At 45.0% G+C, this 24,032-nt stretch overlaps 1 protein-coding gene across 1 annotated transcript; it reads right to left on the reverse strand.

Annotated features, from left to right (window-relative positions):
- Positions 1–3,824: 3,824 nt before the first annotated feature.
- On the reverse strand, positions 3,825–4,742 carry LOC141155574 (olfactory receptor 8G50-like). The gene has a single exon (XM_073642443.1). The coding sequence runs from the start codon at positions 4,740–4,742 to the stop codon at positions 3,825–3,827; it is 918 nt and encodes a 305-aa protein (XP_073498544.1).
- Between the last annotated feature and the right edge of the window lie 19,290 nt (positions 4,743–24,032).

The following is a 24,032-nucleotide window of genomic DNA, read 5'->3' on the forward strand; positions in this document are numbered from 1 at the left end:
GTCACGATGCACTGTTAAGGGGGAGCGGGTCTGCTGCTGACACTGGAATAGGGGTAATGTTCCCCAATTCTGATAATATCCCCCATCCTGGTAGATATGCCCCCCTTCCTATTATACGTGGCTCCCATCCCCATCCTGATATGCATGGCACCCCTCCATCCTGGTATGCATGGCACCCCTCCATCCTGATATGCATGGCACCCGCATCCTTATCCTGGTATGCATGGCACCCCTCATCCCTATCCTGGTATGCATGGCACCCCTCATCCCTATCCTGGTATGCATGGCACCCCTCATCCCTATCCTTGTATGCATTTCACCCCTCATCCTTATGCTGGTATGCATGGCACTCCTCATCTCTATCCTGTTATGCATGGCACCCCTCATCCCTATCCTGGTATGCATGGCACCCTCATCCTTACCCTGGTATGTATGCCCCCCTCATCCTTATCCTGGTATGCATGGCACCCCTCATCCCTATCCTGGTATGCATGGCACCCTCATCCTTACCCTGGTATGTATGCCCCCTCATCCTTATCCTAGTATGCATGGCCCCCTCATCCTTATCCTGGTATGCATGGCATCCTTCATCCTTATCCTGGTATGCAAGGCCCCCTCATCCTTATCCTGGTATGCATGGCACCCCTAATCCTTACCCTGATATGTATGGCCCCCTCATCCTTACCCTGGTATGTATGGCCCCCTCATCCTTATCCTGGTATATATGGCCCCCTCATCCCCATCAGGCTGCACATAAAAAAATAAACTCCTACTCACCTTTCTTCTTTCTCCTCCAGCGCTGCGTCCTGTCTGCCCGCACTGATCTCTACACGTGAGTCACGCATGACGTCACTGCCATGCGCGGCTCACAAGCAGATCAGCTGCCGGAAGTCACTGCTCCCCATGCCGGGACTGTGTGCGCGGGGAGCAGTGACTTCATGCTCCTTAATAGCCGGCACACAGCGTAGCCGCAGCGCGGCTCCTGCTGCTGCCGGGCGATCGCGTGTGCCCGCTGTTAAAGGGCATGAATATTCACCCCCTCCCCACACCCATGGGCATGGAGAGGGGGTGAATATTCATGCCCTTTAATAGCGGGCACACGCGATCACCTGGCAGCAGTAGGAGCCTTGCTGCTGATACACTGTGTGCCGCTATTAAGGAGCATGAATATTCACTGCTCCCCATGCCTATGGGCGTGGGGAGCAGTGAATATTCATTTTCTTTAGCAGCGGGGACAGACTAGGCTGCAGCAGGCGGCTGCTGCCTCCTGTGTTCCGCTCCTCCGCCGCAACCGCTCCCCCCAGCACAGTATATATATATATATATATATATATATATATATATATATATATATATATATATACACCCCCAGCAACATTCGGACTATAAGACGCACCCCCCATTTTCCTCCAAAAATAGTCAGAAAAATAAGGTAATTCCTGCAGCACTCATGGGTGTATCCCATCCGGGCACGGGGATTTGTCTACTTTAGTGATTTTTAGACGCCGCCGTACTTCCTGCTGGGTTAAGCAAGTGACATTTAATGGAGAATTTTTGTTTTCACTGATCATGTTTTCTGTCATGCAATTTTCTTGTGTAAATACTGTTGAAAAAAAATCATTTATCATATTGCCTTTTTCCTCATCCTCATCCACCATTTCACCCAGACTATTTTAAGGGGGCCAACACTATCATTTTTTAGTTTACTATTTATGTAGTTAAAGAATATTTTGGAATTATTTTTACTTTCTCTGACAATGAGTCTCTCTGTCTCTGTCTTTGCTGCCTTGATTTGTTTATTACAGAATTCATTTAATTTTCTGTATTTATTTAATGCCTCATCACTACCTACTTGCTTTAGTTCTGTAAATGCTTTCTTTTTGTCGCTTATTGCGCCCCTTACAGCTCTATTTAGCCATAGTAGTTTCTCCTATTTCTAGCATGTTTATTCTCATAGGGTATATGTTGTGCACAGGTAAATGTCTCCCATTTGCTTTGTGTAGTTTTATGTCTCAGGATATTGTCCCAGTTTATTGCACTTAGATCATCTCTCAACCTTTGGAAATTTGCCTTCCTGAAGTTTAGTGTCCTTGTAACCCCTCTACTACACATCTTATTAAAGGATACATGAAAGCTTATTATCTTGTGATCACTATTACCCAAGTGCCCCTCAACTCTTATATTTGATATGCGGTCTGGCCTGTTGGTTAATATTAGATCTAGCAGTGCCCCCCTTCTTGTTGGGTCCTGAACCAGTTGTGAAAATACACAGCCTTGTGTTTTCTAACAATCTCCAACATGCCGGAGTGTTTATATATTTATACCCTTCTTGTATATTGGCATCCTGCAAATAAATTAAGACAAGATAGCAAATAGCAGAATTCACAGCTGTATAAATGAGCCATTACATCGAGATATTCACTTTTTTTTAAAGCCTGTGACCTACAAGATGTTGGGACTACAGGGGGAATGCAGTGATCTGAAGTAAGAAGTATTCCAGATTATAAAAATATGCTTAAACTTTATTCCAAAAGAATTAAAAAATTACATTCCTCGCACATCCAAAAATATGTCGATTTCACTACACATTTCACACTAAAACTCAGTCCCTATTTATGACTCACATGGAGCACTGTGGATGACACTCCTATGGGACACTGAGGCTAAAACTCATATTTGGCACTGTAACTGTCACTCATATGTATCTCAATATCATCAACTCTTTTTAGGATCTATAAAGTTAGTAAATCAAATCAGTACGTCTTGAACTGAGGAAAAAATGGCAGAAATCTTTAAAAACCTACATTTTCTTTATTTACTTTTTTACCAAATGCACGAGGTCTGCTCTGTATACATCATTAAGAAAACACAAAATGTAACATAACAATACAAAGCTAATCTCATAATAGACACCAATCTTGGGAGAGTTCACTAGTTGCAATTCAATAAAGTTAACTGTTCTTCATATATGATGTCTTTTCCCAGCTAAAACTTAAAGGTGTTTTCCCAAGAACAAAAGTTCACTTTAAGCAGTGGCTGTGTCTGACTGTGTAAGGAACACGGTTTGATCATGCCACAGCTCCTGGGTAGGGGAGGAAGCAAAAGAGTATACAGATATTTCAGCAGGGGATTGCAGCTGATCCTTTCTTTGAAGTAAAAGATTGTTTAAAAACAGGCAGGGAAATGTTTCATCTCACAAAAAGAATCAGCTGCGATCTCACGCTGTCCTGTCGGTATACTTTTTTGCTTCCTCCCCTGCCCAGGAGCTGTGGTATGATAAGACCGTGTTCTGTACACGGTCAGACACAGCCATTACACAGGGGAACAGTTATAAGATTATCTCAGCACAGGAACATTTTATTTAAACACATCCAATTGTGAAACTTATTATTATTCCATGATCTATTAATTAAAATCAACTTTCGTTCGCGGGAAAACCCCTTTAAGGACTTAATCTGCAGAGTTCATTATTTTCAAATAGTTTTTTCACATAAGGTTTATAGAGTTGAATTCAAATTGTTGGTGGCCCAATAAGAACTTTTATTTTTAGGGTTAAATCAGTGATGTACACAGAGAAGAAATGGTTCCATACCGAGAACAAAATTAGCCCTCATCATGGGTTTTGCTAAGTAAAGAGGTTAGGTCCTCCAGGGCGGGAAAGCTACACAGGTTCCTGCCACTCAGTATCAAAGGGGTGAAACTAACAAGTATTAACAAACATTCTCAGCTCTACTAATTACATATAATCTATTGGTATTAGCCTCTCATATAAGCATTATAATTTTAAGGATTTTTTTTACACTTTACATTTATGTGATTACTTTTCACAATTTAAGCCTCCGTTTTATCGCTAATGTCATATCTTTATTTTTGAAGCTGTAGATAAATGGATTTACTACAGGGATAAAGACAGTATTAAACATAGAAAACAATTTACTGGATTCTGTTGATCTTTTTGATTTTGGAGTGAAGTATTGCAAGAAGATAATCAAATAGAGAAGGATGACGACCGTGAGGTGGGAAGAACAGGTGTAGAAGGCTTTACGTCTTCCGATGCTGGTGCGGATCTTGAGTATGGCGATGATAATGAAAATGTAAGGTGTAAAAGTCAGAAGAAAAGGCAACAAACCAAAAATAGAAATCCCTACAGTAAAAATGACTATCTGTAGGGTGGCGATGTCATCACAAGTAATTTCCATGAGAGGGACGAGGTCACAGAAGAAGTGGTTGATCTCAAGAGACCTGTAACAAGAAAAGTTCAAAACCAAAGTAGTAGGTGGAAGAACTATGAAGAAGCCAGAAATCCAGGCAATTATGGACAACCATAGACAAACTTTTTGGGTCATGACTGTGTGATATAGTAACGGATTACAGACTGCTATATATCGATCATAACTCATCACTGCCAGTATTGCAAATTCATCAAAAGTAAAAGACGCAAAAAAGTGCATTTGTACCATGCAAGAAAGGTAAGAAACTGACTTATCCCCAAGTATGAAATTAGCAAAGATCTTGTGAAGTGATACCGTTGAACAAGAGATGTCCACCAGTGACAAGTTGGCCAGAAAAAAGTACATGGGAGTATGGAGTTGACGGTCCAAACAGGACAGAGTGATAATGGTCATGTTACCTCCAAGAATGATGATATAAATAAGAAGGACCAGAAGGAAGATCGGAAGCTGAAGTTCAGGGACACTTGAAATACCTTTAATAATGAAGTAGGTCTGGTTTTGTGGATTCATACTTAGGGTTGAATTCTGTACCTTAGAAGTGATAGTTCATTAATAAACAGAAAAACAAATATGCAACAAAAAGAAAATATTTTTCCCTACCCTATAGATAGAAACACTTAATCATAAAGCATTTAATGGAATTTTTAGACCTTAAACATTGTGTAGCTATTCTTAAGCCATCAATATTTATATATCATGAAACCACTTCAATTAACAAAAACAAAATTTACCAAATAGCTGTAAAACAAGCTTTGGAAACATTTACAAAAAAAATTATACAAAATGTACAAAAACAGCTTTAAAGGAATGTCCAGTTATGATAATGCGGGCGGCACGGTGGCGCAGTGGTTAGCACTGCAGCGCTGGGGTCCTGGGTTCAAATCCCACCAAGGACAACATCTGCAAGGAGTTTGTATGTTCTCCCCGTGTTTGCGTGGGTTTCCTCCGGGTTCTCCGGTTTCCTCCCACACTCCAAAGACATACTGATAGGGAATCTAGATTGTGAGCCCCGATGGGGACAGCGACGATAATGTATGTAAAGCGCTGCGGAATATGTTAGCGCTATATAAAAATAAAGATTATTATTATTATATAATGACAACTCATCCTTAGGATAGGGTATTGATACCATATAATGGGCGTCCGAGCTGCACTGATCGGCTGTTTTCAGCTCGAGATGTACACAGACAACCACAAGGCTACGTTCACTGATTGATGACCATAGCTGAGCATCTCAGCTCATACTCAATTGAATATGATAAGAATAGGTCATCTACATGAGGCCAGACAGTCCTTTAAAGGTGACAAATGTTTTTTTTTTATATTTATGCCATAATATAAAAGTTAGATTGATGGGGGTCTGGCATCAGTCACCATCAACAATCTCAAGTATTGCGAGGTTTTTCCATTTTTTTGGGGAAACTAAGGAAAGAGTAGGGAATGTTAGACTATAATAAAATACCCCATGAATCCCGTGGAGCTGTCAGTCCCCGTCATCATCATACTGGCATCAGTAGTGTCGCTGTTATCTACAGCAAGTGACTGGTCTTTGTGATTGGTACAAAGACATTATACAGGGGGGATTTTTTTGTAGACTGTAAAGGGGCCACATGTTTGCAAAAATTTTAGGATGTCTGTGAGTTTTGGTTCAGATGTTCAGAAAAAAAATTGTAACCTTGATGGTAAGGTATGTTTTTTATTGCAAAAAATGTCCTACTCTTTGATAACTTTTGAAAAATCCCCCAAAAAACCCCTACATTAGTCACCTTGCTAAATTTTAGTGGAAGAAATTTACAGCTGCTTTCCACTAGAATAGATCAGTTACAAAGACTCGTGAGCTGATGACATTTGGCAGAACTCCATCACCGAGGTGCCCGACATGATGGAAAATTATTGGGAACTTCTGAAGGAGTGGACTTTTTTCATGGCAGACATTATTCTAGAAGACAAGGGGCTTTGAATGAATTACACGTAACTTATTTCTACTAATATATCACAACCTACATTTCTTTTCATCATTGCTACTAATGATTTCAGCTATGAAGCCAAGGGAACATGTGTGACTGCCACTCTCCCACACAACTTCAACCCTGTATGTTTTTTTTCTATCGAGATTCATTAGGCAAAAAGTCAGCAGCCCCATATTGTGGGCAGAAGAGTGAAAATCATTGAAATTTGTGTTATCTGCCTACGAATTTTCAAAGGGGTTTTATAAAAAAAAAACTGAAAAAAAAAAGAAGAAATGTCATAAAACAAAAACAGAACAAAAGAACCATTACTCACCCGAAAAACATTCATTACTCCGGCACTTCCAATCCTTTGATTTGTTGATGTTCCGGTAATTTTTCACTTGTCTACTGATGTGTCCTCTGCAGCCAATCACTTGGCCTCAGCATCACTGCTGTGACCAATGATTGGCTGAAGCAATCACAGGGGTGGATTACACATCAAAGCTGTAAATAAGTCAGCAAAGACCGGCAAGAAGTATTAGACATTTTATCAGGTAATAGAATTTTGCACCATTTTCTACCTTTGGACAAATTTCTTTTTAGTCTTGGATTGAAAAGTTGTCGACTTTCTATAAAACCTCTTAGTTAGAACAGGTCTCCCGAAATGATTTACTGTGGGCGCCCTAGTGTAATATAAACGGGAACCAAGCAGCAAGTTCTCAGCCTCCCTGCAGCGCCACCACAGGGCAAATAAAGCAATACATGACATCCCTTATAAATCAATGGGCACTCTGTGTACTGCACTCACATGATGGATCCACGAAAGAATTTCTACTCTACATCGAGGGGATTCATTAAGCTAATATTGCCTACTTACCTCATATGGTGGCCAGTGCTCAAGTGGTTATACAATTGCTTTAGAAATTAGACATCCGCTTTTATCAAACTTTATCATCTTCTGTCAAGATGGAAGAAAAATGGCAGCTTAAGACCTCTCAACATCTTTCTAGTAACGCAGAAGAATAAAAGTGTCTATTTACAAAAAATATTGCAGGGATTTTATAGTCTTCGGATAGGTAGGGTACAAGATCAGCGCCACTGGATTGTGAGTATTAATTAATCTCTTGAGTACAAATTCCTTTGTTGCGAACCTTTAATTGATGATTAAGTATCAGATCACAATTACATAGAAAAGGCTTGTAATGTTACTGCACTGAAAGCCCTGGATTTGACACATCAGATGTTATATTTTGCACCTAGTTCTTTTTTATTGTGCCAGAGCATATGAAAGAAGAAACTGAAGAAACTTTTCAAATAGTCTCAAATGAAAATTTCTTACTGTGTTTCCAAGGTTAATAAGGCTGTAATATACATATGATAGATCTACCTATTTGTAGCTACAAACATGACAGATCCAATAGCCTCACATTGTATGCCTACCATAAAGCAAAAGGATTTGCATCCATTTTCTACCATCAAGGGTTGTATCCTATTGTGTAATGTCTAATGATCAGAGTAACAGGGTGCTATTATAATAAAGAGCTTCCCCAACATGTTTCACTCTTATGAGCTTCATAAAATGCTTCATTACCCTGATGAAGCCTGTGAGGGTGAAACATGTTTGGGAGACTCTTTCTCTATTTTAATAGCACTTTGCTCCTATGGCAATTAGACAGTGAGTAGAGTGTAAGCTCTTATTGTCAGTGGGATCACTTTTCTCTCTCTCTCTCCCACTCTTATGGTCAGCGGGGGTCCCTTCTCTCTCCTGTAGAGTGTAAGCTCTTATGATGAGCAGGGTCCTCTCTCTCCTGTAGAGTGTAATCTCTTATGGTCAGCAGGGTCCTCTTTCTCTCTCCTGTAGAGTGTAAATTCTTATGGTCAGCAGGGTCCTCTCTCTCTCCTGTAGAGTGTAAGTGCTTATGGTCAGCGGGTCCTCTCTCTCTTGTAGAGTGTAAGCTCTTATGGTCAGCAGGGTTCTCTTTTCCTATACTGTAGAGTGTACGCTCTTATGGTCTGCGAGGTCCTCTCTTATTATCCTGTAGAGTGGTGTTCTCTCTCTCCTGTAGAGTGTAATCTCTTATTGTCAGCAGGGTCCTCTCTATTTCTCTCTCCTGTAGAGTGTAAGTGCTTATGGTCAGCAGGATCCTCTTTCTCTCTCCTGTACACTGTAAGTTCTTATGGTCAGTGGGGTCCTCTCTCTACTGTAGAGTGTAAGCTGCTATGGTCAGCAGGGTCCTCTCTCTCCTGTAGAGTGTAAGTTCTTATGGTCAGTGGGGTCCTCTCTCTCCTGTAGAGTGTAAGCTCTTCTGGTCAGCAGGGTCCTCTCTCTCCTGTAGAGTGAAGGATGGGCTTATGGTCAGCAGGATCCTCTTTCTCTCTCCTGTAGAGTGTAAGCTTTTATGGTCAGCGGGATCCTCTCTCTCCTGTAGAGTGTAAGTTCTTATGGTCAGTGGGGTCCTCTCTCTACTGTAGAGTGTAAGCTCTTATGGTCAGCAGGGTACTCTCTCTCTCCTGTAGAGTGTAAGTGCTTATGGTCAGCGGGTCCTCTCTCTCTTCTGTAGAGTGTAAGCTCTTCTGGTCAGCAGGGTCCTCTCTCTCCTGTAGAGTGAAGGAAGGGCTTATGGTCACCAGGATCCTCTTTCTCTCTCCTGTAGAGTGTAAGCTTTTATGGTCAGCGGGATCCTCTCTCTCCTGTAGAGTGTAAGTTCTTATGGTCAGTGGGGTCCTCTCTCTACTGTAGAGTGTAAGCTCTTATGGTCAGCAGGGTACTCTCTCTCTCCTGTAGAGTGTAAGTGCTTATAGCACGGTTCGAAGCCACCTGGCAGCTCCAAAATGGCTACCACAAACATGCATGGTGCAAGGTACTCCGTTTCCCAGAGCAAAGAATCAGATGCTGTTCAGTGGTGCAAACTGGCAAGAGGGATAGTCAGGTAGCCGGGTCAGATCCAGGAGGTCATGTCAGGAACACAATCATAAAACAAGCGGGTAGTCAAATGTCAAGCTGAGGTCAAAGAACGGGAATAATCAGGACAACCACAGCAGAGGTCTGAACCAGGATAGCAGAACTATTGACTGGCAGTGGGGACTGGCTCTCAGGGTTTTATATAGTAAGAGCTCCTCCCTATGCTTATAGCTGTTAGAACTCTCCTGTTAGGTTTTTTCTATTTTGCTGGTCACATGACCTTTTTGCCTATTTTATCCTGCTCCGCCCTTCTGGCCTTGCTGGACTTCATTGTAATTTCTACTCTTAAGCTAGCCTGGTGCTTAGTTACCTTTCTCAGTCTGTTTAGCTTGGTCTTCGGACCTTTATGTTCTATGTTGTGTGTTTGTCTTTTTACTGCTACAATTTCTGCTAGGAGGTGTCCATCTTTCTCCCAGTCCCTAGTTCTTGTAGGGATCCCTCCCTCACATCTATAGGTCTTCGTTCAGACTAGCTGAGGACTTTAGCGGGTCTGATCGCAGGATCAGGTTCCCCATTACATCGTAGGGATCTAGCTTAGTTCTATTGTAGGGACAGATCTCCTGTCTTTCCTTAGTGCTTGTAGCCTATCATAACAATAGCAAATAAAAGCCTAAATTAACAAGATTAACTCCATAGCTTCTGGATTGGCAAGAGCCACAAGTCCCAGGAAAAATATAGGTTAGATGCTTTTAATCTTCACCAGCCACAATGATGTGGCACCAACATCTGCCCTGCTTTCACTGTTGGCATCTTGGCTGTTACACAGTGGCACAGTCAAACGTTTACAGCAAACATAATTAATTCATCAAAACACTTAATTAAAAATGAATTATAAGAAGCCCATTCTTCTTCTATCCTACAGGTTTGGATTTGGGAATGATTAAAAAAAAAAACAACTTCCTCCAAACCGTCTTGGCACAAGACACGAGCAGTATGTAACATTAGTAGGACTTGTAATATGAAGTATTTGTGATATGTGGATTATGTAGCATCACGTTTGCTGCTCATTCTCACCGGTAATTAGTAATTACCCAATCTACCAACTGAAATGTGAAAAATTTACAAAGTCCCGATAAACAGGTCACATTCAGGTCCGTCCAGCGTTCTAGTTTCATCATCGTGGGGATTGGCTGATGATTAGTAGCAGATCATTTCTACATGGAGAATAATAAACTAATTAGAACAATTTGATTAAAAATTAATAACCACCAGCCAGTCTTCTTTGGAACCTACAGAGATCTTTTTTTTATTTTGGAGAAATTCCAAAAAGTAACTTCCTCCAAACCATGATAAAGAATTTACTGCTGTTCCGATTCAGACATGAGTTCTGTGTGTCTTCTACTAGAACTTGTGGAAGGTCCATGTAAAGAGAAAAATAACCTGTTACAACCATTGCATTCAAAATGGAGTGGAGAAAACATGAAAAACAAGTGCAGAGCGTCCCACAGGAGACTGGGGAGCGTCTTCATGCAAGAATCAGCACAGAAGGTAACGTCCTCACCTCGGAAAGTTGTCTGGAAGACAAAACAACTCGTAGGGTCAATCGAAATGCACTGCCGTAACATAATTTTTTTAACCCATATTTATTATGCTGTTGCATCTGGAGGGAACTTGGAGCACAAGAATGCACATTTTTGGTTTGCATTGAATAAATTCAAAGCAAATTAATTTTTTTCGGGCCAAGATTCGCTCATCCTAAAGGAAAGAGGCTTTCTTCAAATATCCAAAGTTGCAGCAATTAACAAAGAGCACCTCTCACTATGACAGATCTGCAGTCAAAGGTCTCTCAAGGCTGTTTCTTTCTGCTCATGCTGTTACATAGAAACAGTGGTAACCTGCAGCTTCATCTCCCTCCTCCCCCTCCTGTCTTGTAGTTGAGGTCACAATGAAACAACTCTCCAAATCTCAGGATCCTGGCACCCTTAAGCCCCCGTCTCACATAGCGATATCGCTAGCGATATCGCTGCTGAGTCACGGTTTTGGTGACTCACCAGCGACCTCACCAGCGATGTCGCTGTGTGTGACACTTTGCAACGATCAGGCCCCTGCTGTGAGGTCGCTGATCGTTGCAAAGTGTCCTGGACCATTTTTTGGTCGTTGGCCTCCCGCTGGCCAGCACACATCGCTGTGTGTGACCAGCGGGACCAACGATCTGGCTGGTAACTATGGTAAACATCGGGTTACTAGGGGCACGCGCGCACTTAGTAACCCGCTGTTTACCATGGATACCACTCTGCTACGGTGCACGGAGGCTCCCGCGCACCGTAGCAGAGTGGTATCCATGGTAAACAGCGGGTTACTAGGGGCACACGCGCACTTAGTAACCCGATGTTTACCATAGTTACCAGCCTGCTCCTGCTTGCAGCAGGCTGGTAACGGGAGCAGGACATCGTGGAACGATTCTTTCCACGATATCGCTGCTCCCCTGATCGCTGGTGAGCCTGCCTGTTTGACAGCTCACCAGCGATGTATTAGCGATGCAGCAACGATCCCTGACAGGTCGTATCGTTGTCGGGATCGCTGCTGCATCGCTTAGTGTGACGGGGCCCTTAGATACTGAATTCAAAGATAACTATATCTAATGTTTACCTAATGATTATTATTACTGGGATATGGAGAAGTTTTAGTCTGTAAGAAACTTGCAGTGTGGAGAAACAGTCAAGCCTAATAAAGTATTTGCACCTAGTGTTGAGCGAGCACTAAAATGCTTGGGTGCTCGAAGCTCAGGCCGAGCTCACAGTGATACTCGGGTGCTCGACCCGAGCAACGAGCCCAATGTTAGTCTATGGGAGACCCGAGCATTTTTGTGGTGGCACCCCCGGCAGTCTGTAGAAAGCCTAAAAAGTGCCTAAAACGATAGTGACAGTGCTCAAAACACATGGGGGCAGCATGGGGATCGTCCCTGGAAGCATTTCTGACCCCCAGGTCACTGCTGTCAACAACGTGGTCAGAGGTATTAAGCCACTTTTACGGGCTCACAATAAAAAGTTCAAAAACGAAACTGAAACGGTTTTCCTGTGAAATATGTTAAGGAATTTCCTTTCCAGGGTAAAGACTTGTATATAAGGTAAAATAAATAACCAAAAACAAAAATACTCCTCCACACCTTCGGCTATGTTCACAAGTAGCATTTTTCATGCGTTTTTGCACTTTTGTATTGCTTTCAACCGTGACAAATGCATTCACCGGGAAATGTCATTTTAACATTTTACAATCTTATCTGGCCATGTGCTGTGTGACACATGCATACAGTGCTGAAAAGACATGGGAACAGCATGGGGAAGACCCCTGGAAGCATCTCTGACACCCAGGTCACTGCCTAAAAGTGTGCCCATCAGAAGTGATCCTTGCCGCATCAGAAGATGCAGACTTGCAACTATCCCCGTGCAAGTCCTTGTCCCAGGGCAGTGTTCAATTGTACCTCCCCCATTCCTTGCAATGCAAGCGCAAATGTGGCGCCCCTGAGGGTTCAGTCGCCATAGGGGTACTGCACCTCAGATAGAGGTGTGGTATCTCCTCTCTCAGGTAAGGATGAAGCATCTCACAGGACCCTGCTTTACGCCCAACACTACACCACTCCCACCTGCAGGGTGCCTAAATGCACCAGGGTGCTGCCCCGGCCCAGGATAGAGGAGATGGGGGGGAATCAAAGATAGGGGGAACCATGTAGTGGGTGAGGGTGGAGGAAGCACTTTACTTTTACACTTAATCTATGCATACATATACAGTGGCCATCTTTATAACCTGGTCTTTAGTTGTGGTACCTGAGGAAGGCAAGCCAGCATAAGGCTGCGGTCGGCTGAGGGTCCACGATTCCCAGTCTCAGGCCTCGAGTCGGGGATTGGGGCAGAGTTGAGTTATAGCTGGCTCTGTTCCTGGTCAGAGTCCAGTCAAGAGGACCCCGGAGGGGAGCAGAGGAGTTAAGCTCCACAGGCGAAAGGATCCCAGGGGATACGGACGGAGCGGAGTCGCCACCTGTATACCTCAAACTGGCATAGTCAGAGGGATTCCTGCCGCAAGAGGGGACCGGCCCCCGATATCTGACTTTGTCACTTCACGTCTCAGTCAGAAAAGCCCGGAGGCTCAGTGGATCCCAGGGGGATACGGACGGAATGGAGTCGCCACCTGTATCTCTCTAGCCTGTGTATATCCAGCGGGAGACCCGGCCTTACACCATGTACAGACAGGAGAGGACTTAGTGGGGAGAATCTAGGAACATCCCAGCGGGGTTCTGACAGGTGCTTCTGAAAAACCTGGGAAGTGCTGGACCCCGTTCCTGGTGGCCGCAGCGCGCCGCAAGAAGCAGAGAGGAGCTTTGCAGCTGCCATTTCACCAAAGTGAGTAAATCTTGGACGACTTCACAGACTGCCTCTGTTTGCTCATTTCTGCGCGGCACCGCACCTACCACTACTCCCCAGACCTCTTCTCACTGCCTTGAGGCTTTCTCCACCTGTGGGGAGTAGTATCATCGGAGCTGCCCCTAACATCAGCCTCAGTGGACTGCCGCAGCGCTGGTGGTAATCACCAGAAACCACAGGTCAGCGATTTGGCGCATATCCTACCTCCTCCGAGGATTGCTGGATGTTTTCCTGCTACTATCCCAGTTCTATGACTCCCGTTAAAACAAAGCTTCAGGCGATGGATGAGGTGGTGGCAAAGGAGAAAGAGCAGGAGGAACAGGGACCATTCACATCAATATCAGGCCAGTCAACCACACATGTCTTGTAGGATATGCTTCTGCACCAAAAGGAGCGGTTCGGCTACACAGTTATAGGGCATACAGTGAGTGCAATGCCTGCCTACCAAAAATTTCGAGGCACTCCAATGCCCCTTGGAAGTGACATGGAGGTCAGAGGGCCTTAACTAAACCTTTTTTTCCATTTATAGCAACTGGGTCTCCTGTACACTGTTGGCCTAAGCAGTGAATGGAAGGCTTTCCAAAAATTATGAGGAACTGTAATGCCCCTTAAAACAGACGTGGATTACAGCGTACTAAAAACCTTCTACCCATTATTGGGGAGTGGGTCTCCCTTAGTTTTGGCCTTTGCATTGAAAAGCAAAAGCTGACTAAAATTAGGAGGAAATGCAATGCCCGGTGGAAGAGTCATGGAGGTTAGAGGTAATTAAAAACAACATTTCAATGCCCCTTGGAAAAGTGGTGGAGGTCACAGTAGCTTAACAAAACGGTTTTAATGCCACTCGGAAGAGACGTGGAGGTCACAGTAGCTTAACAAGACAGTTTTAATGCCCCTCGGAAGAGACGTGGAGGTCACAGTAGCTTAACAAGACGGTTTTAATGCCCTTTACAAGAGCCATACAGTACAGCATCTTAAAAATATTATTCCCATTATTGGGGAGTGGGTCTCCCATAGTCTTTGCTTATGCCTTCCAAGCAAAAGCTGCCAAAAATTAGGAAGGAGGAACTTGCAATACCCTTACAAGAGCCATGCAGTACAGCATATTACAAACATTTTTCCCATTATTGGGAAGTGGGTCTCCCATAGTCTTTGCTTATGCCTTCCAAGCAAAAGCTGCCAAAAATTAGGAGGAAATGCAATGCCCGTTCGAAGAGTCGTGGAGGTTAGAGTTAATTAAAAACAACATTTCAATGCCCCTTGGAAGAGACGTGGAGGTCACAGTAGCTTAACAAGACGGTTTTAATGCCCCTTGGTAAAGTGGTGGAGGTCACAGTAGCTTAACAAGACGGTTTTAATGCCCCTTGGAAAAGTGGCGGAGGTCACAGTAGCTTAACAAGACGGTTTTAATGCCCCTCGGAAGAGACGTGGAGGTCACAGTAGCTTAACAAGACGCTTTTAATGCCCCTTGGAAAAGTGGTGGAGGTCACAGTAGCTTAACAAGACGGTTTTAATGCCCCTTGGAAAAGTGGTGGAGGTCGCAGTAGCTTAACAAGACAGTTTTAATGCCCCTCGGAAGAGACGTGGAGGTCACAGTAGCTTAACAAGACAGTTTTAATGGCACTTGGAAGAGACGTGGAGGTCACAGTAGCTTAACAAGACAGTTTTAATGACCCTTGGAAAAGTGGTGGAGGTCACAGTAGCTTAACAAGACGGTTTTAATGCCCCTTGGCAAAGTGGTGGAGGTCGCAGTAGCTTAACAAGACGGTTTTAATGCCCCTTGGAAAAGTGGTGGAGGTCACAGTAGCTTAACAAGATGCTTTTAATGCCCCTTGGAAGAGACGTGGAGGTCGCAGTAGCTTAACAAGACGGTTTTAATTACCCTTACAAGAGCCATACAGTACAGCATCTTAAAAATATTATTCCCATTATTGGGAAGTGGGTCTCCCATAGTCTTTGCTTATGTCTTCCAAGCAAAAGCTGCCAAAAATAAGGACGGAGGAACTTTCAATAATGGCAACACGGACCACGGTCACCCTGTTGGTATAGTGGTGGTGGAGGCTGAGGATAAGGAAAAGAGCATAAAACAGCTGAAATGAGGAAGCGTATACCCATGTGTGGGTGTGAAGCGGTGCATGTGAATATACCTCCCGAAATAACACAGTGGATTTGACTTTATGTTACCCTGCTGTCATTTGGTGGTGATGGCCCAATCCAGCCCTTGTTCATTTTGATAAGGGTCAGCTTGTCAGCTTTGTCAGTTGACAGGCGAGTGCGCTTATCAGTTATAATTCCCCCAGCAGCACTAAAAACACGCTCCGATAACACGCTAGCGGCAGGGCAGGCCAGGACCTCCAAGGCGTACAGAGCGAGTTCATTCCAAGTGTCCAACTTGGATACCCAATAATTAAAAAAGGCACAGAGGAATCACGGAGGACGCTGGTACGGTCAGCAAGGTACTCCCTCACCATCTTTTGAAACTTTCCACTCCTTGTGAGAATACCCCGCGCCTCAGGGTCTGTCCGAAGGGAGGGTCTGAGAAAACTGTCCCAGAGCGTTGACAGTGTTCCCCTGCCTCTGCTGGATTGGAGTTGCGTCTCTCTCGCATGTACGCCTTGGTTGGGCAACGAACTGTGACCTCTGCCGCTAGCGTGTTCAGATGGGAATTTTTTTAACAGTTCTGCAGCAAGGGCCTTCTGGTACTGCCCCATTTTTGTAGACCTCTCCACCTCAGGAATAAGAGAGTGAAAGTTCTCCTTGTAGCGCGGGTCTAAAAGTGTCACCAACCAGTAATGACTGTCACCCAACATTTTGACAATGCGAGGGTCACGGTTAAGGCAGCGTAACATAAAGTCAGCCATGATTGCCAGATTGGTAACGGCCAAGACTTCCATGTCCTCACCAAGATGACGACTGACCATGCTCTCCTCCTCCTCCTCCCCCCTGTCCTCAGGCCACCCACGCTGATCCGACGGTATGACAGTTGTACAGGTACTACCGTCTACAGCGCATGATACCAGCTCCTGTTCTTCCTCCTCCTCCTCTCCCTCATTGTCCCCCAATGCACGTTGGCATGAGATGAGGCTGGGCTGTGTGTAATCGCCCGCTACGGCTTCTTGATACATCTCATCATATTCTGGATGCAATGCCTCCTCTTTAATTCTCTGCAGAGAGCGTTGCAAAAGACAGACAAGTGGAATGCTGATGCTAATGATGGCGTCATAGCCACTCACCATCTTGGTGGACTCCTCAAAGTTTGTCAAGATGGTACATATGTCAGACATCCAGATCCACTCCTGAGGTCTTATGTGTGGAGTCTGACCTGAATATCGACGGCCTTGTTGCAGCTGGTACTCCACAACTGCTCTCTTCTGCTCACAAATCCTTTGCAACATGTGGAGGGTAGAGTTCCAACGTGTGGGGACATCACACACCAGTCGGTGTGACGGAAGCTGCAAACGCTGCTGCAACACAGCAAGGGCGGCAGAAGCTGTAGCCGACTTGCGAAAATGAGCTGACAGGCGGCGTACTTTCATGAGCAGATCTGGCAACTCGGGGTACGATTTAAGAAACCGCTGAACCACGAGGTTAAGCACATGAGCCAGGCATGGTACGTGTGTGATCTCGCCTCTCCTCAGAGCCGCCACCAGGTTAATCCCATTGTCACACACGACCATGCCTGGATGTAGGTTCAGCGGTCTCAGCCACAGATCTGCCTGCTCTTTCACAGCTGTCCACAACTCACAAGCAGTGTGAGGTTTATCACCTAAGCTTATGAGTTTCAGCACAGCCTGTTGCCGCTTGGCTAAGTCAGTACTGCAGTGCTTCCAGCTTGTAACTGATATGATATCGGAGATGGAGGCTGAACATGAGGAGGAGGAGGATGATGCGCAGGAGCTGTACACTGTGGGGGCAACTCTGACTGACATAGGGCCCGCAATCCTCGGTGTGGGGAGGATGTGTTCCGTCCCAAGGTCCGACTGGGTCCCGGCTCCCACTATGTTTACCCAGTGTGCCGTCAGGTAGATGTACCGTCCCTGGCCACAAGTACTTGTCCACTTGTCCATTGTCAGGTGGACTCTCTCAGTAACTGCATTGTTGAGGGCACGGCAGATGTTTTGGGTCTTGTGTAGTGCGGGGATGGCACACCAGGCAAAATAGTGTCGGCTGGGGACTGAGTACCGAGGGACGGCCACCGCCATAAGGTTGTGGAAGGATTCCGTCTCCACCAGCCTAAAAGGCAGCATTTCCAACGCAAGCAGTCTTGAAATGTTTGAATTTAGGACTGTGGCCTGTGGGGCGTTAGCTGCGAATTTCCGCTTTCGTTCAAAGGTCTGGGATTTGGACAATTGAACGCTGCGGTGGGACGTGGACGTGGACGTTGATGCTGTTTCTTGAGAAACTGCCATAACAAGTGAAGACTGAGAGGAGGGGGCATCTTTGCATGCAGTATGGAGAGGGGATTGCCTTGCACACAACAGGGGAAGAAGCAGTGGTGACACCCGCTGACGCTGGTCGTGGACCCTGAGGTTCACCCCAAAAAGTCGGGTGCTTTGCTGCCATATGCCTGATCATGCTGGTGGTGGTCAGGCTGGTAGTTTTGTCACCCCTGCTGATGCTGGCATGGCAAGGGGTACAAATGGCCTTTTTGGGGTTATCAGCAGAGTCTTTAAAAAAATTCCAGACTCTGGAAGACCTACATGTTGTACTGGCAACGTCTCTCGTGTTGGTGTTAAGGGGAACTGTTGCCTGCCTTCCATGTGCGGCCACCACACTGCTTCTTCCTGCCTGTTGGGGTACTCTGCCTCCCTCCCCCTGTGTGCTGCTGGCCTCGCTCTGCATGTCCTCCTGCCACGTTGGGTCAGTTACTAGATCATCCACCACCTCCTCCTCTTCCACTTGCGCACCACGATCCTCCTCCTCAGTTTCTGGCAATTGTGTCTCGTCATCGTCCACCTCTTGTGACAAATTGCCAGCGTCGACTTCCTGTGGCCGTGGCTGTTCAAATATTTGGGCATCGCTACATGGGATCTCCTCTTCCACCACTTCAAGCGGAGCAGGCGAGGGGCACAAATCTGGAAATGGACCAGTGAACAGCTCTTCAGAGTGTCCAAGTGTGGGATCAGTTGCTGTTTGACGACACTCAGCATGGTGGGAGGAAGGAGCATCAGGGTGAGGAGGAGTATGCGGTCGAGACTAACGGCTACTAAGATTTGACCGTGTGGAAGACAGACCAGAGCTGGTGGTGGCCAGGTAACTGGAAGTATTATCTGCTACCCAATTAATAACCTGTTCACACTGATCAGGTCACAATACTGGTGTTGTTCTGTGCTTCCCTAGGAATTCGGTCAAGAACTGGGAGTGAGAAGATATGGCTGTTGGTTGTGGCACATTTTCACCTTGGCCACGGCCCAGTCCTCTGCACGCACCATCACCAGAACGTCCAATTCCACGTCCCTTGCCACGCGCCCTGCCCAATGTAAATGAAGTAAAATAGCTTACACTCGCACTATCAATGGAAAAAGGGTAATAAAAAGTAGATTACAACCGTGGTAGAGGAAAACCACAGTTCTATTTCTCTGGCCTACACCCGACTCTTTTAAACAATCTGAACAATCAGGGAGAAACTATTACTGTTTTTCTTTACGGAAAAAATACCAAAAGCTGGATAATAGAGATTTTTTACCATGGAACGGCAAAACCACAGTTATAATTTACTGGTGTATATCAGACTCTTTTAAACAGATATATTGGTGTCTGAACAATCAGGATACACTATTACTGTTTTGCTTTACAGCAAAAAATGCCAAAAGCAGGATAATACAGAGATTTGACCCATGGAACTGCAAAACCACAATTCTATTTCTCGTGCTATTTGTGTCTGAACAATCAGGAGACACTATTACTGTTTTTCTTTACGGAAAAAATACCAAAAGCTGGATAATACAGAGATTTGACCCATGGAACTGCAAAACCACACTTCTGTTTCTCTGGCCTACACCAGACTATTTTCAACAGATATATTTGTGTCTGAACAATCAGGAGACACTATTACTGTTTTTCTTTACGGCAAAAAATGCCAAAAGCAGGATAATAGAGATTTTTTACCGTGGAACAGCAAAACCACAGTTATAATTTACTGGTGTATACCAGACTTTTTTAAATATATATATATTTGCGGCTGAACAGTGAGCGACACACTCAAATTGTTTTTTTTTCGGTAAAAATGGCCCAAAAGTGGATAATACAGAGGTTTGAACCGTGGAACTGCAAAACCACACTTATATTTCTCTGGCCTACACCAGACTCTTTTAAACAGATTTATTTGTGTCTGAACTGTCACAGACACTTTTTTTTTTTTTTTTTTTTGGGGGGGGGGGGACACCAAAAGGTTAATACGACGGGTATTTGTACAGTGTGAAGGAGGAAAAAAAAAAGAGGATTTAGATGAAAAAAAAGGATTTTTCCTGGCCCCCCGAGACCTGGAGCTAAGTCCAGAAATTTCAGCAACAGGAGCACACAGGACTGTAATGCAGCGTTTGCTTGTATAACCACTGGGTCTCCTATACAAACTGCCTGATATCTGGGATGGATATATGTCATGAGAAAGACTGTTTGTTTGATCTGGCAGCCTTTACAGACCCTACACTAACTATTTCACAGGATATATCTCTCCCTAGCTCAGCAGCACTTTCCCTACACTAGCTAATCCCAGGCGTCTGTGTCCAAGATGGCGGCACCCGGTTTTAAATACTCGAGGTGACGCTATGCTGCCAGCCAATCAATGCAATGCCCACAACTAACATGGCTGCGGCATTACAGTGACTGGCAGGCAATCCCTGCATGTTCATTGGCTCTGTAAAGAGCGCCAAACATGCAGGGCGGAGACCCGAGCTCCGGCCTGAGTAACCCGGAAAAGCTCGGTGCTCGCCGAACATCCCGAGTAGCCTGATGCTCGGGCGAGTACCGAGCAGTGTCGAGCATGCCCGCTCAACACTATTTGCACCCTCTATGTGCCCTTGTTTATCACAGATAATTTTAATCAGAAATTGCACGTTCATTATTATGCTGAGCAGGTGATAAGCTGTATGTATTATTGAGCAATAACCAGTGCGGCTTGTGGATCTGGATTGTTGGCATAGGCCTAGGTACCACCCAGAATTCATGAACCCATGAAGTGAACTGATTGCAATCTGTTCAAGAGGTCTACACCAGAGGAGATCGAAAAAGAGAGAAATATGGATAGAAGATACATAGCCATTATTTTATGTGTTTCCCTAAGCAGTCATATAGGTAAGGACTTATCTATATATACACATGTCATGGTTTACTAATGGGTGGTGGAGATGACACTGCTGTGTGCACTGTGCTGTGTATACAGGTCATGGTGTAGTAGTGTGAGGAGGAGATGACACTGCTGTGTGCACTGTGCTGTGTATACATGTCATGATGTAGTAGTGTGAGGAGGAGATGACACTGCTGTGTGCACTGTGCTGTGTATACATGTCATGGTGTAGTAGTGTGAGGAGGAGATGACACTGCTGTGTGCACAGTGCTGTGTGTACATGTCATGGTGTAGTAGTGTGAGGAGGAGATGACACTGCTGTGTGCACTGTGCTGTGTATACATGTCATGGTGTAGTAGTGTGAGGAGGAGATGACACTGCTGTGTGCACTGTGCTGTGTATACATGTCATGGTGTAGTAGTGTGAGGAGGAGATGACACTGCTGTGTGCTCTGAGCTGTGTATACATGTCATGGTGGAGTAGTGTGAGGAGAAGATGACACTGCTGTGTGCACTGTGCTGTGTATACATGTCATGGTGTAGTAGTGTGAGGAGATGACACTGCTGTGTGCACTGTGCTGTGTATACATGTCATGGTGTAGTAGTGTGAGGAGGAGATGACACTGCTGTGTGCACTGTGCTGTGTATACATGTCATGGTGTAGTAGTGTGAGGAGGAGATGACACTGCTGTGTGCACTGTGCTGTGTATACATGTCATGGTGTAGTAGTGTGAGGAGGAGATGACACTGCTGTGTGCACTGTGCTGTGTATACATGTCATGGTGTAGTAGTGTGAGGAGGAGATGACACTGCTGTGTGCACTGTGCTGTGTATACATGTCATGGTGTAGTAGTGTGAGGAGGAGATGACACTGCTGTGTGCACTGTGCTGTGTATACATGTCATGGTGTAGTAGTGTGAGGAGGAGATGACACTGCTGTGTGCACTGTGCTGTGTATACATGTCATGGTGTAATAGTGTGAGGAGGAGATGACACTGCTGTGTGCACTGTGCTGTGTATACATGTCATGGTGTAGTAATGTGAGGAGGAGATGACACTGCTGTGTGCACTGTGCTGTGTATACATGTCATGGTGTAATAGTGTGAGGAGGAGATGGCACTGCCGTGTGCACTGTGCTGTGTATACATGTCATGGTGTAGTAGTGTGAGGAGGAGATGACACTGCTGTGTGCACTGTGCATACATGTCATGGTGTAATAGTGTGAGGAGGAGATGACACTGCCGTGTGCACTGTGCTGTGTATACATGTCATGGTGTAGTAGTGTGAGGAGGAGATGACACTGCCGTGTGCACTGTGCTGTGTATACATGTCATGGTGTAGTAGTGTGAGGAGGAGATGACACTGCCGTGTGCACTGTGCTGTGTATACATGTCATGGTGTAGTAGTGTGAGGAGGAGATGACACTGCTGTGTGCACTGTGCTGTGTATACATGTCATGGTGTAGTAGTGTGAGGAGATGACACTGCTGTGTGCACTGCGCTGTGTATACATGTCATGGTGTAGTAGTGTGAGGAGATGACACTGCTGTGTGCACTGTGCTGTGTATACATGTCATGGTGTAGTAGTGTGAGGAGGAGATGACACTGCTGTGTGCACTGTGCTGTGTATACATGTCATGGTGTAGTAGTGTGAGGAGGAGATGACACTGCTGTGTGCACTGTGCTGTGTATACATGTCATGGTGTAGTAGTGTGAGGAGGAGATGACACTGCTGTGTGCACTGTGCTGTGTATACATGTCATGGTGTAGTAGTGTGAGGAGGAGATGACACTGCTGTGTGCACTGTGCTGTGTATACATGTCATGGTGTAGTAGTGTGAGGAGGAGATGACACTGCTGTGTGCACTGTGCGGTGTATACATCTCATGGTGTAGTAGTGTGGGGAGGAGATGACACTGCTGTGTGCACTGTATACATGTCATGGTGTAGTAGTGTGAGGAGGAGATGACACTGCTGTGTGCATTGTGCTGTGTATACATGTCATGGTGTAGTAGTGTGAGGATGAGATGACACTGCTGTGTGCACTGTGCAGTGTATAATAATATAATAATAATAATAATAATAGTTTATTTTTATAGCGCCAACATATTCCGCAGCACTTTACAAATTTTAGGGGGGACTTATACAGACAATACAGAATAAGCATATCTCATATCGAACGGAGTGAGGGCCCTGCTCGCGAGCTTACAGTCTATGAGGAAGTGGGGGAGACACAAAAGGTAAAAAGTACATATATTGTATAATGCAGCCTTTATATACTGAATAGGATAAATAATAATACATGGACTGGTCGCCAGTCAGTATGTGTGCAGTCCTGACAGAGGCTTTTATGTGCATGGTTGGTTTGAACCCGAAGTTGAAGAAGATTTTAATATGGGGGAAAGCTGGGATGGACAGAGTGTGTTTAGGCGATACGCCAGTCTAAAGAAATGTGTTTTTAGGGTTCGCTTGAAACTGTGGGTATTGGGAATTAATCGAACTGTCCTGGGTAGTGCATTCCAGAGAATTGGCGCAGCACGCGAGAAATCTTGGAGACGGGAGTGGGAAGTTCGGATTATGGAGGATTTTAGTTTCAAGTCATTTGCAGAACGGAGGGCACGTGTAGGGTGGTAGACTGAGACAAGGGAGGAGATGTAGGGGGGTACTGAAGCATGGAGCGCTTTGTGGGTAAGCGTGATAAGTTTAAAACGCACTCTATATTGGATGGGCAACCAATGCAATGACTGGCACAGGGAAGAGGCATCTGAGTAGCGGTTGGCGAGGAATATGATCCTGGCTGCTGCGTTCAGGACGGATTGGAGAGGGGAGAGTTTAGTAAGAGGGAGACCGATTAGTAGAGCGTTGCAATAGTCAAGACGAGAATGAATAAGAGCGACAGTAAGAGTTTTTGCCGAGTCAAAGGTGAGAAAAGTCCTGATTCTTGAGATGTTTTTGAGGTGTAGATGACATGAACGAGCGAGTGATTTGATGTGAGGAGTGAAAGAAAGATCTGAATCAAAAATGACCCCAAGACAGCGGGCTTGTAGCTGGGGAGTAATGGTTGAGCCACAAACGGAGATGGCAATATCGGGCACAGGTAGATTAATGGAGGGAGGAAAGACGAGTAGTTCAGTTTTTGACAGATTCAGTTTTAGGTAGAGGGAGGACATAATGTTAGACACAGCAGAAAGACAATCACTGGTCTTTTGTAGTAATGCAGGGGTGATGTCCGGAGCAGAGGTGTATAATTGG

Source organism: Phyllobates terribilis, unplaced genomic scaffold (genome assembly GCF_046119375.1).
Source record: "Phyllobates terribilis strain yellow unplaced genomic scaffold, ASM4611937v1 Scaffold_7__3_contigs__length_470593459, whole genome shotgun sequence".
Lineage (NCBI taxonomy): Eukaryota > Metazoa > Chordata > Amphibia > Anura > Dendrobatidae > Phyllobates > Phyllobates terribilis.

Coding starts and splice junctions, on each gene's coding strand:
- LOC141155574 (XM_073642443.1), bottom strand. CDS start 4,742: ATGAATCCACAAAACCAGACCTACTTCATTATTAAAGGTATTTCAAGT.